Genomic DNA, 16,952 nt, shown 5'->3' with positions numbered 1-16,952 from the left:
AGAATCCTAACTTGAAGCGTGTAAAAGAAACCTCTTCGTTGCACACTTCGTTGAGAACACCTGGATCATCTGTGGCCTTTGGTGCTTTGGGGAGGTCCCTCTTTTGAGTTTCAACAAGTTTGCTATGGTTGGGAGGGGGGGCTGGGAGCCCACCCAGTCCCTCTGTGCGGCTGCGAGCTCGGCAGCTGTCAGTTTCCCTGAAGTCCTGTGGGGCTGTGCGCGGTGACGCTGTGCCCACTCTCCAGAGAGCAGTGGGGTCCGTGAGGATACATGCAATTTAAAAGAGAGCATGGGGAAGGCCATCAAGGGTGAGCCCGTTAGCTAATCTGCTGAAACTCATTTGGTGACCTGGTCACTGAAATGCAGAATGCTCTTTCGTGGAGCCACCGGTCTGTCCTGTTTTGTCTGTCCTGTTGGGCTTTACTGAGAGCGGGGGTGGGAGGGAGTGGAGAGGAAGAGGGTGTTGGGAAAGACGACTGTGTTTTCTCTAAGACTTTCTTGGCCTCTGGCTCCAGCGGGCAGTGTTTCCGACTGATTACAGAGAAAGTCGGAGAACAAAGGCCAAGAGGACTTGGCTTGGAAACATGTGGCCTGCGCCGCTGCCGCTCCTGGAAGTTTCCCAGTCGGGTGGCGGGGGCCAGACAGGCCGAGGGGGGCTGCTGGAGCACCAGATGCATGAAGACGAGACTCAGGGGGCAGCACCGGGGCTGCGGGGCCCACAGCTCTGGTCACCCCTCCCTCCTGGCCCTGCCCCGGGTCCCCCAACTTCGGGCTGCGTTTGCCGCCCCTGCTGGACTGCGGTGTGGGTGGGGGGTGGAGGCGGAGACCATGGCTCAGGCATCTTCGGTCCCAGTGTTTGCAGGATGGAAAACAACTCTGCGTGTCATGCCTCAGAAAAAGCCCTTGGGATGGTTTGGTGGTTTTCTCATTTGTAAAACGGAGGTAACAGAAACGATTTCTTAGGCTGGCTTGAGGATGGAGGGAGAGAACACAGGACGGTGCCTGCCATGGTAGCTGTACTGTTAGAATCTGTTATTTGTTCTGTCCCCTTCCCTGGGCTAGAACAGTATCCTTTTCCCCAAGATTGCTTTGAAAGTTCCACTAACACTGAATTTCCTCAGCCAGGAGCTGGGAAGGAGGCCCAAGCGGGTGACGGAACCTTTAGCCGTTAAGTGCCAAAGCTGCATTGGTAACGGTCGTGCAGAGTGGCCTCAGCTGGCCTCCTTGGGCATGCAGTCATTCATACGCTAAAGATCTGCTGAGGGCCAGCTCTGTGCCTGACGCTGTTCTAGGTCTTGGGGGTATGGCAGGGAAGAAGAGAGACCCGGCCCTTCCGCCCATGGGCCTCACGTTCCCCGGGAGGTCCAGAAAAGTGAACAGACAATTACAAAGCAACCCTGACTGGCAGAGAGTGAGGGAAGCCTTCCTGGAGGAAGCAGCACGCAAGCTGGCATGTGAAGGAGCCGGAGTTGGCTAGGTTTGTGGGTAGGGCTGGGAGGAGGGTGGGGAGGGTGTTCCAGGCAGAAGGAACAGCATGGGCAAAGGCCCGGAAGGTGCAAGAGAACATGGGAGCTTCCAGGAGTTGTGCCCCCACTTCATGCTTGGGGAAGACCACAGTATACCTCCAGCAGCCTCCCCTCCTCCCCGCCCCCCATTCCTTTGAGGGCGGGGCTCTGTGAGCAGTGGGCACAGGGGCTGGGGCAGCTTTGCAGGTAAAGTTTTATGAAAACAGCCCTAATAGGGTGCACAATTATTTTGCCAGTGTATTTTATACAATAAAAGATTTTCCTTTTGGAAAGCATCAAATTATAACAATTTGATTAATAAGTGCTTTTGCAGGCTCCATGTGGTTCCAATTTCCTTGTAATGATTGATTGCAAATGTGGCCACATAACAAAATGTGGGGAGGAGGACACCAATATGTTGACTTTTCTGGGATCAGAGACTGTTCAGCTTGGAGAGAGCTCGGAGACCCCGTGTCACCCAGCTTGTAGCCGGCACGGCGGGCCCCGAGGCTGGGCTCTGCGGCCAGTGCTCCTCCTTTCACCCCAGGCTGGTCCTGCCAGAGGCTGGGTCAGGAGGGAGCCAGGTGCCTGCTGCTCCAGCTGCCTGCGTGTCATCAGGAGGGTCCTACGTGCTGGGGCCAGCACTGGAAGGGGGTCAGGAGACTGCTCCCAATTCTGAAAGGGACTCGAGAGCTTGACCAGCTCCCGTACCCTCTCTGCGTCTGTTTCCTTAAATATGGAATGAGAACGCGCTCTGCTCTAGGAAATGATTATAATTGAAAGCTCTTACATTTCGTCACTAATTTGATTCTCTCAACAATGCTGTGAAGTAGGTACTGTTATTATTTCCTTTTTACAGGCATGTAAACTCAGGCCCAGAGCAGTTACATAAGTTGCCCAGGACACACGGTAGTGAACAGAGGACCAGGACATGGGACCCCTGCTCCTGACCTCTGGCTGGACAGTGCTTTAACCCCGTGAGCGAGCGTTGTGCACTCCAGGGTGTCCTTAGGAAGAGCAGGCACTTTCCACACCCGGGGGAGATCATAGAAGCCGGGGCCACAGGCCAGGCCCTTGAGGGACTCACTGCCAGCTGGACAGGAGGTGACCACCAAGGTGATGGCACCCGCCGTGGTCGAGATCAGTGGGTGAGCCTGTCCTGTGCTGGTGGCAGGGCGGCTTGCTGAGGCGTCGAGCCCGGGGTCTGGCCTGGCCCTGCCTCTCGCCCGGGTGTGGCCCAGCCAAGGCCTCCTCGCTGCCTTCTGGAGTGGAGCTCAGGAGGCTGGCAGGGCAGGGGGAGGTGGTGCATGTGGGGGCGCAGCAGGGATGCAGGGACGGCTGGCTCTGGCCACTGGGAGAAGTCTGGAACTGTTGGAGGGGAAGAGGGTCACCCCTTTCCTGGAGCCTCTATAAAGGAAAGTGCTCTTGGCTGGCCCTGGGTCCCGCGCCCAGCAGGGTGGGCCCGGCATCTGCAGAGGACGGCCCTGGAAGTTGTTTAGGCCGTGTTCCTGCTTGATCTGTCAGGACACCGCCCCCAGCCTTGCCAGCTGCTCCTGCCAGAGGGCTGTGCTGACGCGCCAGTGCCCCGAGTCGGGAGACTGATTCCCACCGGCTCTTTTGCCGACTTCCTGGGGGCTCAACCGGCAGGGGCCCTGGTTGCTCCTCCCCGGGGCCAGGGCCCAGAGCCGCCTTTGCTCCAAGCAAAGGGTTTGCGATGTGCGCTGTTACCTGCACTGCCAGCTTCAGGTCACTCAGGGGACGCCACACAGATGGGGGTCCTACCCCTCCTAATGGTAGCAAAGATGTGAGAGCCAAAGGGCCAGCTTTGGAGTCCGAAGGGCCCAGGGTGGGTTTTATGTCCGGCGCGTGGAGAATTTGGGAAGAAATAGTTTGTCTATCAGGATACAGAAACTGCAGATCAGCTGGTCCACTCTCTTTATATAAGTGGGGAAACTGAGGCCCAGAAAGGGGAAGTGACTTGTCCAAGGTCACTTAGCCGCTAAGTGGTGTCATTTGTAAGCTGTTTTTCGGTTCTATTCAGCACACATTTCCCAAGCATCTCCTGGGAGCCTGGCCTGACCCCTGAGCTGTTTGTCATGCATCTATCATTTGTCAGTTTGTCCATTCATTCAGCAAGTGCTCATCGCGGAGGGGGTCCTCCGACTAGGCCCCAGGGGCATGTGGCAGACGAGGACCCTGCCTCCTGGAGCTTGTGTACTGTATCGGGTTTCCTGCGGCTCCAGACCAAATTAGTGCAAACGAAGTGGCTTAAAACAACAGAGATTTATCGTCTCACCATCCCGAAGGCCAGAAGTCAGCTTTCAAGGTGTCTGCAGGGCTTCACTTCCTCTGAAATTTCTAGGGAAGGACCCATCCTTGCCTCTCCCAGCTTCTGGTGGCTCCTGGTGTTCCTGGGCTTGTGGCTGCTTCACTGAAGTGTCTGCCTCTGTCTTCACCTGGCCTTTTCCTCCTCTGTCCGTCTCTTTATAAGGACACTCATCATGGGATTTAAGCCTCACCTGGATGATCCAGGGTGATCTCATCTTGAGATCCTTAATTACATTTGCAAAGACCCTTATTCCAAATGAGGTCACATTCCAGTGCTCAGGACGTGCCGTATCTCATTAGGGGCTGCCGTTCAGTCCACTGCACGTAGTAATAGTAATTACAGAAACACGCAAACATGTCGGGAGGGATCAGCACCCAAGGACTGTACGTGCCCTGACAGTGACAGCGGGACGAGGGTGCCTCTCAAGTGGGTAGAGCAGGCCAGGGACTCGAGCTGAGATGTGAGTGGTGAGGAGCCATCTATGAAAAGACTTGGAAGAGCGTTTGGGCAAAGGGAACAGCTGGCCAAAGGCCCCCCGGTGGGACCAGGTGTATTGGAGGGACTGGAGGAAGGCTGTGCCTGGGGGTGGGGAGGAGAAGGAGGGGGATGAAGGGTGCTGGAGGGGGGGCTGAGATGGGAGGGGCCAACACAGTAATGGAGGGCCTTAAAAAATTAGCATGCCGACTGTGGATTTTATCCTAAATGGGCTGGGAATCCGCTGGAGGATTGTAAGCAGGGGGTGACATTATTTGACTTACATTTCTAGAAGGCTCTCTAGACTGCGGCATGGGTTATACAGAGATGAGAGTAGAGGCAGCATAAGCCAGCATGGAGGCTCCTGCAGGATCCAGGGCTAAAGATGCCCTGGACGTGGGGCTGGCCCAGTGGCTTAGGGGTTAAGTTCCCACACTTCGCTTTGGTGGCCCAGGGTTCACTGATTCAGATCCTGGGCGCAGACCTAGCACTGCTCCTCAGGCCATGTGGTGGTGGTGTCCCACATAAAATAGAGGAAGACTGGCACAGATGTTAGCTCAGTGACAATCTTCTTCACAAGAAAAAAAAGGGAAAGCAAGATGCCCTGGATGAGGTTGTAGTCTGGGGGCTGGCGAGCAGTGGGAAGATCTAGGGTGTCTGGGAGGTTGAGTGGGCAGGACTTGCTGAGGGATCGGAGAAAGAGGGTGAGAGAGAAGGAGTGATTCAGGCTGACCCTGTTATTCTGGCTGGAGCAGCTAGACGGATGGTGATGGCTAATTACCCAGACGGAGAAGGCTGGCTGGGGGTTGGGGTGGGGAGGTGGAGGGAAGAATCAGAGTTCTGTGTGGACACCAGAAGCATCCTGTCAGATGTCCAGGTGGAGCCTGGGCTCCGAGGTGATCGGGATGCAGACAGAAACTTGGGAGTCTCAGCTCAGGGATGAGGCTGCAGGAGACCACCCAGGGAGATGGCAAGAGTGGGGACGAGGGGTCACGGGACTGAGCCCTCCCTGGCAATTTGAGAGGGAGAAGCAGCAAGGACGCTCACCTGCTCAGGGGCTCCCAGGCCCTGGGTGGTAGCTGGGATGTTGCCAGGACTGGTTTCCAGATGGGAGCCATTAGAATATTTTTATGCTAATGGAGTGAGCCAGGATTTTTTTTGAAGCTATTTTTCCTTTTGATCGTACTATAAGTTTTGCTACTTACTCACGCTTCTTATTTTGACCCAAGACTTCTCTCGGCAGCCCACTCTACACCGTTCCTGTCACTATCCCCATTATCTGTTATCGGTGTGAGGACACAGGCACAGAGAGGCCAAGTAGCACACTTATGGGCACACAGCTGCTAAGTGGCAGCACCGGGATTTGAACCTGAGCAGCTCGGCTCTCGTGTTGTATTCTTAGGCAGGACGCTGAACTGCCCCCGCTCATCTTTCCAACTGAAAAGTTGTGATTTTTGTTAAGTCCAGCTTCGGGGGGAAGCCAGTTTCCTTCGGCATTTTATAGTGGATGTGTCTGAGCTTTCCAGTTGGAGTGGGATTCAGCTGTCGCCTCTGTGTTTGCTCCATGGCCTCGGGCAACTGGCTTCATCTCCCCCGCCACACACACACACCTCTCCCCCTTTCATAGAGTTGTGAGGATCACATGAGATCATTTGTTCATTCGTTCTTTCACAGGTGTTTATTGAGTGCCTGGGGCAGGCATGGGGCAGGCATGCGGCAGGGTGCGGAATGAGACGAGCCCGTCCCAGCCCTCGTGGCCCTAAGTACACACACAGTTAATTATTTGTGCTAGGTGCTGGGAAGTTCAGGGTGCAAAGAGACTGTGCAAGAGACTAATCGGATCTGCCCCCCCCCCCCCCCCCGCCACCTGTGCGTGTGTGATGGTGGGCGATTAGGGAGGAGTTCCTGGAGGAAGGGACCTTTGAACTGGTGTGGGTGTGAATGAGCTAGCCCGAGGGGAGGAGTGGACCTGGGACCACCCAGCCTGTGCAGCTCCAGCTTCTGAAGGCCAGGTGCAGAGGACCCGTGACCTCCAGGTGGCTGGAGAGTTGAGAGGAGAGCCAGGGAGATGGGTCCTGCAGAGTGGGATGCTGTAGAGATGTCCGAGGGTAAGGACGTGTGACCGTGTCCACTGGCCTTGGTCCCAGGAGGTCAATGCCTGGGCCAGAGCTGCCTGGAGGGATCAATGTGGGAGATGCTTCTCTTCCCCTTCCCAGATATGTGCCTTCTGGTCCTCTCTTGCTGCCTCCTATTAGCTGGTTCTCTATCCAAGACCCCTCTCTCTCTGTGATGGGTGCTGGTGTGTCGGGGTGAGGGCACCAGCAGCTCTTGTGCTGGGGCAGGGTCTGGAGCCGTAAGAGCTCAGGCATGTCTTGCTTCCTCCTGGGCAGGGCAGGTGGCCTTGAAGGGGAAGTGGGTCTGTCCTCATCCTAGACCTGCAAGGGGCACAGAGGCACTGGCACCCAATCCAGTGACAATTGCCTGGCATCTCCCTGTGCTGTCCCCTTGAGGACAGAGTCCTGCCTTTTCACCTCTGGATCTCTCACCCTAAGCCAGAGCCTGTGCATAGAAGGATCCTAAGAGGGGCTCAGGAGGGGAGGGCCCCTGGAAGGGGTGGGCTCAGTCTCACATGGTTCTCTTTGCTTGGAATTTCCCGTTGGCATCTCTGTGGGTGGCGTCTCGTTGCATGTCAGGCTGCAGCCCAGCAGAGTAGGTCCTGGACACCATGGGGATCTGCGCCAGCTTTTTGCTGCAGCTTTAGTCAGTGCTCTGGGGCAGATGGGGTACGAGCCTTGCAGGGTGGCGAGTTTAGAAGACACGCAGGACAACATCAGGATCCCATTCACATTCCGAAACACCTGAGGCCCTTGGCTGCCTCTGAGGTTTTCAGCTCGAGCAGAGGAGGTCAGGAAAACTGACTTGCTCACCAGCTTCTGATGACACACCTTCCCCCCCGTCTCATTTGTGCACAGAGCTTGTCAACTTTTTATTTTCCCAAACGAGAATATTAAAAGATAAAATAAACAGAGACCAAACCAACTCCCATCTCGTATCTCACCATTTCACATATATAAAGGGCATTTTAATGCCCCATGTTTTGGACGGACAAGGTCTCAGAATAAAAGAAAGCCTTTAGGGATCGGCCCTGTGGCCTAGTGGTTAAGTTCAATGCGCCCCACTTTGGTGACCCGGGTTTGGTTCCCAGTCATGGACCTACACCACTCGTCAGCAGCCATGCTGTGGTGGTGACCCACATTCAAAATAAAGGAAGATTGGCACAGATGTAGCACAGGGTGACTTTTCCTCAGCAAAAATAATAAATAAATAAAATAAAATCCTTTTAAAGAGAATCAGGCTGGGTTTTGGAAAGGTCCTTTGTTCATTTCCTTTTCTCATTTTGTTGCAATCCGATGGAAGTTTTGTTAGACCAGTGGCCATACATGAGGTGGAGTTTGGAAAGCCTTTCCTTGACTCCAGGACAACTCCTCCACCCAGTTTACAGATGAGGAAACTGAGGCCAGGGCTTGCTCCAGGTGGAAGGACCCTCAATGGTGGAGCTATAACCAGACCCCAGGCCTCTGGAGCTCCAGCCCTGGGCCTGTCCCACAGTAACACTGTGCAACGAGTAACCTGGCTGTTTAATCTCAGTGGCTCGAGGGCCCATCAGGCATTGCCCAAAGCCCCTGTGATGTTCACAGCTGGCAGGCTGACATTCTGGAAGCTTCCACCTAAGGAGCCATACAGAACCCCTCCGACTGCCAGCCAGCATCTTCAGTCTTGGAAAGAACATGTGTCCATATCTTTACTTCTCAACAGGAGCATGTGCTCCTCCAGACCACGAGCCTCAGCTGCCCCAGAACACATAGCGAGCCCTTGGCATGCATCAAATCACCTGAGTCACAGCCCGCCGTCATCCTGATGGAGACTCAATTCACCTGGAGGAAATTTAGTTTTAGCTGCTGTGACAAATGGTATCTGACACCTGTGAACCGGGCTGTCTCTGTCCACCTGCTCACTGATTACTTCGGGCAGGTGTGTCTCTTTCCTGAAGAGGGGTGACGTGGTGGGGTGTCGGCCATCTGGCGATGTGTCAGCCTGGGGAGTGTGTGATCCCTTGAAAAATAACGTCCACCCCATCATGATGCGCTAACTCCTGTGTTTATATTATTTTGAAGATCCTGTTCCTTTCTGCGGTCAGGTGCCTGTTGAGGCACTTCCCCTGGGTTCTCTCTTTGATCTTCCCAGCCCTACGCAGTGACTGCCCCATTTGCCAGAGAGAGAAAAGGGGGCCCAGTGAGGTTCCGTAAGACGTGGAGCTGGGTTCAGGGCTGGGCAGTCTTAACCCACAACGATGCCTTCCTTTGGAACGTCTGAGTGGCAGGCTAATGAGATTTTGCGAGAGTTTATTCTTGGTTTAGGTTCAATGTTGTGCTTTGTGGATCTAATCCGCACAGTCAGATTACAGGAACCAGAGGTTCAAACTGTGTTGCACTGAAGCTTCTTCTCAGAAGAGAGGGAGATGATCTGAGAGAAGATCCCACAGTGGCCCGAGCCTCGCTTCTCTCTCACGAGCGTCTATGGCCCGGGATGGGCGTGGGTGGGCGGCCAGCATGGGGTCACCTGAAGTAATTTCAGAGATGTTAGCACTCCTCCGAGGGGCGGAGAAGGAAGCAGCGATGGCCTCGTTTGCTCCAACTGGCTCTCCTGACATGATGTGGGAGGGCCGCTCGGATGTGGCGGGTCTGTGCGCGTGATGTCTTTGATTTTATGCCCTCCTGGAGCTGCTGCCGGGGGTCTGTGACTGCCGGGTTGGCCTGGTCGATGGGATGCTGTGGACCTCTGCAAAACCCTGGGTACCAGTGAGGTGTGGTGTTGGGTAGGAGGTGTCACCTGGTCCTTTTCTTGCCCCCAGCCCCGTTCCAGCTGCATGTCCCGTGTTAGAGCGGGGCCGTCGCCTGGGAATCTCCTCCCTCTTTCCCCTCCACTGCCGTTGCTGAGTTCCTGTGTGTGTTTGGGGGAAGTGATGCTGCACGGCAGCCTCCTTGTCACCTCCAGAAGAACTCCAAGGTGGCAGTCACTTGACCCAGCTGCTTGCTCCTTATCTGGGAGCAGCCGGGCTGACTCTGAGAAGGCGCCGTGTAGGGGTGTGATGGGATGTGCAGGCGGGGAGAGGGTGTTGACAGACAAATCCACGAGTGAGGGCAGGAGACAGGCGGCTCTGTGGGCCTCAGGTAGTCCCCAGCTTTGGTGAAGGGGCAGTAAAGCTGAGGACACTGGCTTTCAGATAACTGAGAGGTGCCCCAACCCCCAGGTACAATGAGCCGGCCGAGGTGCCCGCAGTGATGCAGTAGAGAAAAGCCAGAGCAACGCTGACCATCAGGCCCTCCTGCCTCTCCTCCGTCCGTCCGCCCTGTCCACCACCCGAGACATGCTGTGGAAGTGTGATCCCAGGGATTTTTGTTTTCACTTTTAAATCATCTTTATTTTGGTTGCGAAGTTGCAATTTACTTTGTTACTAAACATTTTATCTGTTCCCATTTGAGGTCTCGTAGCTTGCCACGTAAAACATTGTATTCACTTCCAAACTGCGATACAAGAGATACAAGAACGTTCTAAGACACCATTTACCAAATTACCTCTCTACGGTATTCAGACTCGCGCCTTAAAATGACATCACTTGAAAACGGCAAGTGAGTTAATTAGCAAAAACATCCAATTCTTTTCCTGATGAAGGGGGGTACCAAATGGCACACAAACACTCAACTTTTTAAGTGTATTTTTTATTGTGATGAAATGTACTTAACATAAAATTGCCCATTTTCACCGTTTTTAGGTATATAGTTCAGTGGCATTGAGTACGTTCATGTTGTCGTGCAGCCTTCACCACCGTCCAGCTCCAGAACTGTGTCATCTTCCCAACTGAAGCTCTGTCCTCGTTCAACACTAACTCCACATTCCCCCCACTCCAGCCCCTGGCGCCCACCATTCTACTTTCTGTGAATTTGGCTCCTCTAAGGGCCTCATACCAGTGGAATCATACAGGATTTGTCCTTTTGTGACTGCCTCACCTCACTTAGCATAATGTCTTCAACAATAAAACTTGAAATGAAGTGTTTAATTTAATGTTAGGTGCTCACCTCTCAAAAGCAACAATCATGGAGAACTTAGCATTAATTTTAACCCAAGGATGCATATGTAACCGTTATTCTGCGGGACACAGGGAGAGAGAAATAGTGGTCCACAAACCAGACTGTCGTACTCAACGTGGTTTCAGTAGAGTAGCTGGTTGGGACCTATAGAATCTGAACGCAGTGGGTAATGATTTTTCAAACCCTTCCTGCAGGTTACAACACACATTTCTAGGGACTACAGTTTCCCCAGTGAATTCTGAGGACAAAGCGGGGACACCAGCCCGGGCTCCCTTGTCTGCACTCTTTCCCTGGTCCTCCGCGCCTCCCTTTCTGACCTCATTTGATTTTCACCACCGGAGTAAAGCTTGTTTATTACGGAGGGGATGAGTATGAAAACAGCAAAGACAACTCTTTCTGTCCCTTTCTAATTGGGGTCGCTTGGAAGAGCTGCCCGGGGGTGGAGCAGCACTTGTTTTTGTGCTTTAGAGAGCCTGGTTCCAAGAAAGCAATGCTCCCAAAGAGGTGAGTGGCTTTATTTGTTTCTGCACGTAAGTTAATAACAGACCTTTTCTGGACGGGATGGACACGCTTTTAGACCAACCTGCAGGAGATGGTACCTTTGGTGACATCTTGAGCTGTGACACCGGACAGTTCACCCTTCTGTCCACCAGACCCCTTTCCCTGCAGCCCCGTTTTCCTCTAATGGGCTGGGGGCAGCTGTCTCCAAGGCCAAGAAAGTGGCAGTTCTGGAGTCTCAGAGCCATGTCCCCAGCATGTCCCTGGCTCTGCTGAAATCGCAGCCCGCCCTGCGCTTTGCTGCCAGGGGCTCCAACAACGATTGTGCCTCGGGGTCATTCCGTCCCTGCGAGGGGGCCTGTTTGCAAGCAAACTACATTTCAAGGATGGTCTTGCCGATGAGGCCCCTGGTTGAGATGCTTGTGGGCCAGTCCTGTTTAGTGCTTGCTGAGCCTTGCTGCTCGTGCTGGGCGTGGACGGGTGCTGCGGGGGTACTGAGACGAGAGAGATACTATCCCTGGCCTGAACGAGTTTTTAATTCTGGAGGAGGCAGACCAGAACAGCTTTGGAGGTTGCCAGAACCAAGCTTGATGCCTGGCTTTGCCACTCGTTGGCCCCTCTGGCTGTGTGACCTGGAGCTGGTGACTTAACCTCTCTGAGCCGGAATTTTCTTCTCTGCAAAATGGGGAACACAATGAACTGGTGTCACTGGGTTCCTGTGAGAGTTAAGACTCACAAAGGCTGGTGCCCTGCCTGGCACATGGTGAGCAGTCAGTCCTGAGGGAGCACCAGTGGAGATGGCAATGATGGTGGGGAGACAAGGTGTTGAGGGACATCTTGCAAGAACTGGGTAGTGTCTGGGGGGAGGAGGTGACAAGGCTGGACAGAGAAGGACCAGAGCCCAGAGGGGCCAGAGCCCTGACCGAGGAGCCGGATGAGAGGTTGGCAGGGAGCATCAGGAGCCCTGAGTGATGGCTGAGCGTTGCGCAGACCTGGCCACCCACTGGGTGGGGGCGAGGACACCTTGATGTTTATGTTCACATCACTGTTTGGTGACTTAACTCCATTCAGCTTCTTCCATTCTTACTTACATTTAAAGTCCAGATTCCATAGCCACAGCCACTGATGTGACGGTTTGGTGGCGGGGCACTTAGGGCACGCAGTTTAGAAGACAGCAGCGAATGGGGGTCGAGGAGGGATGGCGGTGGGAGAATCCCTGACTGCCTCTGCGCACCAGGCCCCCACAAGAACCCGGTGATGCAGGGTCCGTGCCCCAGTTCATGAATCAGGAGCCTGAGGCACAGGCGGCCTCAGGAGTTGGCCTGGGGGTGGCATGCTGCTAAGTGGGGTCAGGGCTTCGCACCCAGGTCTGGCTGACGCTGCGACCTTCCTCCACTGCCTGCACTGTGACGTCCCCAGAGCAGCCGCCAGCCCTCCAGGGGAGCATGGTAACAACAAGGGCTGGCGTTCCCCTTGGGTCCCCTCTGACCAAGCTGGAGCGCTCAGCCCGTCCCCATGTCAATAATTCAGCCTTGACCAGGGGCCCATGAGCTTGGGCCAGTTAGCCCGGCTCCAGCTGGCCACCCATCAGCCACAGGCCCTGGCTCTAAACAAACCCCTGTCACCCTGGTCCAGTCGCAGGGTCGGCGGGACTGTGCAAGCAAGGACGCCCCTCGGGACAGCTGTATGTGTCAAGAGTCTTGAGGATGTATTCCCTGTGACCCGGCTTCTCTCCTTCGGGGACTGTGGCTTTAATCATGACTTCAGGAGTAAAGATACACAAATAAGGATGTTCGAACCAGTGCTGTTTGTTCCCGATGGTGAAATATCGGATGACATAGACTCCAAGACGGGGAATGGGTCAGAAACGATGCCACCTCTCCTCGACAGTGTGACACCATGTGCCTGGCACGGAGGCATGAAAAGGAATTTAAGGGCCCAGGGGGTGAGAGATGGTGAATGCACGGGGCCTTCTCTACAGGGCCCATCAAGTGTCGGGGCTGTTTATTAGGATGAGGACGGTGATGCCCTGCCCAGGGCTGCCTTGTCACTGTCCAGCCAGGCTGTGGTCCCTGGTGAGCTCTCCGTGCCCTCTGACGGGGCCGTGCAGGAGCTTTCCGTTGGCTGACGGGCGTCTCACCCCCAGGGAGGGCACGCTGACCCTGGGCAGCTGTGAGGCTCCGTTTTGCACAAGTTCCAGTTTTGTGGCTGTTTGGAGCATTCCAGTGACATTCCAAGTTTCTGGACTGCGGGAAAGACTTAACATTTTATTGTCCTGCTGAGAATAAGGTTCAAAGAGTCAAGGCTTCCCAGCGGGAATCGTTTCCAAATGTTTCTACAGCTCAGGGCACAAAGCTCTCGCCCCGCTGAGCCGGCCACGGGAGTCTGAGCTCCACCTGCGCCTGCCCTTCTGGGAGTTGATGGAGGCTCTGGGGCTGCTGCTCATCCCTCGGGGCTGCCGCACCCCACAACGGGGCCCTGGCTCCCCCATCTCATGGGCAATGGCAAGCAAATCCTCTTTGTTCCTTTAATGTGTAATCAAGCCGCTGTTTAACCGAGCACACTGTGTGCTCAGAACTTCATAAGCTTTATCCATCTTCTCAGCAACTCTGCAAAGGAATTGTGGGCCCCATTTTGCCGCCAAGGAAGCTGTGGCTCAGAGGGGTGAAGTGGCCTGCCCAAGGTCACAGAGCAAGAAAGCGCTGGAGCTGGGATCGGAGCCCAAGTCTGACTCCAAAGCTTACGCTCTTTTCCTCAACTCTGTAGCTGCTGCCTGCCAGCTTTGTGTCGAGGTGGAAGAGGACGAGAGGCAGGCCCGGCTCTCAAGATGGTTGTGGTTGGGAGGGGAAGGCAGACAGAATATTGGAAAACGGTGAGCTGTGCTCCACACACACAGTGAGATGTAGGGGCAGAGGGCCACCCAGGCAGGCTGCAGGAGCGGGTGATAGACCGGATGGGGGGTGGGCCAGGACTGGAGAGAGGCTGTGAGAAGCCACGAGGGCTCAGACCACAGGCAGGAGAGCTCAGTGGGCCCGGATGGAGTTGGGGTGAACGGGGAGCCCGGGCTGGCTGTGCAGGGAGACCAGCCTCAGTGTCAGGCCATGTGGCTGGGTCATAGTCATCCCAGGGATGGACCACGGGCCATATTTTATCTGGCAGGTAAGGTCCTTTGTTTCGTGAGTGCTTTTCTTAAAACCAGTTGAAGCAAGAATGAAGGGATGAACAAATGACTGCATGGGAGCATTTGAGACAATCCCCGTGACTGTGGCTCTCCCTCATGGTGGCTCTCCTGCTTTGGTGCGGGGAGGCTCGTGGCACCATGTGAGTCTCTTATGCCAAGGTACATCTCCCATGTTCACTAAACAGCATCATTGGGGAGTACGGAGAGGGTACAGCTGAGGTAGGGATAGACCGAGTGGCCAGGTGGCAATGGACTAGGGTACGTTGCTATGGGGTGGACTGTCACCCTTAGCCAAACCCCCTCAGACTCCCCCTGCCAGCCTGGGGGAGCCCAGGAGAGTGAGATGGGGTGGGTTACATCCTTCCCGGTGGAAAGCAGCTCGGAGGTCCCCGGAAGGGGACTTGGACTTGGTTCGAGGCAAGACCCCTCCTCCACCTGGCCACATGTAACTGCCAGCCCAGCCTCAGCTCCTCGCCATGCACAGACCACCCCAGGGTCTTTCTGGAAGCGAGTGCCCTTGGCGGCGGCGGCAGTAGTTTCTCCTGTGCCTGAGAGCATTCAAGGGCAGTGTGTTCCAGACGCAGTTTGACGGCAGAGGCGTCCATGGTGGTTGACGACGGGTGGTCAGAGCCAGTGTTTTAGGAAGTCCCGGCCTCTTCTGAGCCCGGGGTGAGCCTTCCATCCGGGGCCACCCCGAGGGCCCGGCCTTGGAGGAATAATGAGCTCAAACAGGACACCCGGCCGTCGGTGCCAGGAAACGCTGCCAAGCCCGGCGGGATTTACGCCCTTGGGCGCTGGAGAGCTGTCAGTAAGAAAACGTGGTGTTTCTTAAGCCCAGTTTTGCAATGTCCTGCTGTGCGCTGGGTGACCTGCCCGGGCTGCAAAGGCCATTGGTGCTCAGGCTCTCGGCACGTGAGTCCCTTATGCCGAGGGCAACTTGGTACCCTGCTGCTCCTCCCCTGGGGCACAGTGGGGTCCTCTCCCTCCTGTGAGCTGAGGGGCCCCTCGGGGCAGCAGGCTGGGGTGGGGGCTGAGAGCCTGTCTGTGGACTGGCAGGCTGGGTTCCCAGCTCAGCTGGGCTGTTATCCAGCTGTGAGGGCATATGTGGGCCAGCTGCTGGACCCCATGAGCATTCATCTTTCCTTTGTGTGACCAGAGACTCAGTCTTGTGGCAGATCAAGGGCAGAAACCACCCCCAGCCTCAGGCTCCCCCCCTGCAGGATGAGAGCTGACACCACCCTGACAGTGGAGGTTAAGTGAGAGCACAGATGCGGGTCCCAGAGGCTGGTCTAGAAACACTGGCCCTTTCCCTCTTCGAGGCCCTCGTTTCCAGCTCCTCCTCTGAGCCTCCTGCCTGGTGTGCGCTCCCCACTCACCAGGCCGGGTCCCTACTCACCAGAGAAGCATTCCTCGGTCGTCCCAGGTTTGGGTACCAGCCCTGCTTGGAACCTCCAGGCCTACCCCACTCTGCACTGTCTGTCTCTAGTGGCCAAACCATCTCCGACCCTAGAGGAGTCAGGTTGGTCACGTCCTGGGTTCCCTGACCACTGGGCTGGACGGCAGCTTGGTCATGCCTCTGTCAGCAGCTCCTGTCTTTCTTGCCCTCTGGACTGTGACGGCAGGGACCCCGTCTGAGTTTCCGGCGTGTGTTCAGAGCAGGCATTCAGTCCGGGCGGGCGTGGATCCTGGATGCTGAGCTGCAGCCCCGTCAGAGTGGGTTCGGAAGGTGACAGTGAGATTTCAGGCTGCTCTAGGAAGGAGCAGGATGTGTGCTCCCAGCCCGGGACCCAGTGAGTTTTCAGTATGCGTTTGTCAAGTGACTAAAGGAACAGGTGTGCCCATGGCCCCGTCAGACTGGCCTGATGCTATGATAGAGACCTAAGGACGTGGGCGTCTGGGTGGTGTGTCTGGGAGGGGAAGCCCTCGGCCACCCAAGGGAGACGCATGTCAGAGGGGAGCCTGTGTGCCAATCACCCCATTCTCTTCCCTGCACAGCAGGTGCAGATGTCCCCCTGGAGGCTTGCTGTGCTGATGGACATCGAATGGCCACTCAGCACAGGGACTGCTCGCTGCCTTATGCCTCGGAATCCAAGGAATGCAGGTACGTTGGCCAATGGCCACCATTTTACCAGAATGGTGGTTCTTTAGAGGAAAGCCGGGCAGGAAGGGAGTATGTGCCAGACTCCCCTAGGAGAGGCTGGGCACCCGGGGCTGGATTGGCCCAGGCTGTGGGAGGTGCCGTGGATAACCCCTACCTCCTTTCTCCGTGCTCGCATGGTCGCCGTACGGGACTCGGCTCACCCTTCCCGTGCTGCCCTGTGGTTGTCAGGGGGTCTCTACCCTTCACTGGGCTGCAAGCAACAAGGCCTGGGTTTGCAGCCCTCTCTGCCACAGCTGGGCACTGGCCAAGTCAGTTTCCTCCTGACAAAAAAAATAAAAGCGTGGACCCCCTTCAGACCCCAAAAACACAGATGAGCCAGTCCAGAGCAGAGTCCCCCAGACAGTTCACCTTATGCGGTAGCCAACGTCTGGACTGACTATTTTTATTCTGCACTCCCTAAATTGACTCAAGCTCCCTTAAAAGTTTTGGGAGAATGTAAACTTAGAATAAATCATGAAGGTATATAATGTTGATTGTCACCATAAACATATTGTAAAATTAAGAGCAAGCCTTTATGAAGCTCCTACTTTGCACTGTGCATTTGAGGCGTATTATCTCATTTAACCCTATAATTAATCCCATTTTACAGACGAGAACACTGAGCCTCCCCCAGTATACGTAGCTGGTAGGTGATGACGTCAGGATGTGAACCCAG

At 55.3% G+C, this 16,952-nt stretch overlaps 1 protein-coding gene across 4 annotated transcripts in view; it reads left to right on the top strand.

Annotated features, from left to right (window-relative positions):
- The window catches only part of FBLN1 (fibulin 1), an 84,897-nt gene that overhangs the window by 1,858 nt on the left and 66,087 nt on the right, over positions 1-16,952 (top strand). For 2 of the 4 annotated variants that reach the window (XM_070506722.1, XM_070506724.1), the window contains exon 2: positions 16,135-16,237. In XM_070506722.1, the coding sequence (XP_070362823.1) occupies positions 16,135-16,237 (103 nt within the window). Of the gene's footprint in view, positions 1-16,131; positions 16,238-16,952 lie in introns of all 4 variants that reach the window. The other 2 variants (XM_014864450.3, XM_070506723.1) reach the window with 1 other exon arrangement.

This window comes from Equus asinus, chromosome 4 (genome assembly GCF_041296235.1).
Source record: "Equus asinus isolate D_3611 breed Donkey chromosome 4, EquAss-T2T_v2, whole genome shotgun sequence".
Taxonomy (NCBI): domain Eukaryota; kingdom Metazoa; phylum Chordata; class Mammalia; order Perissodactyla; family Equidae; genus Equus; species Equus asinus.
The sequence above is the reverse complement of the archived record's forward strand: the minus strand, read 5'-3'. Positions and strand labels throughout refer to the sequence as shown.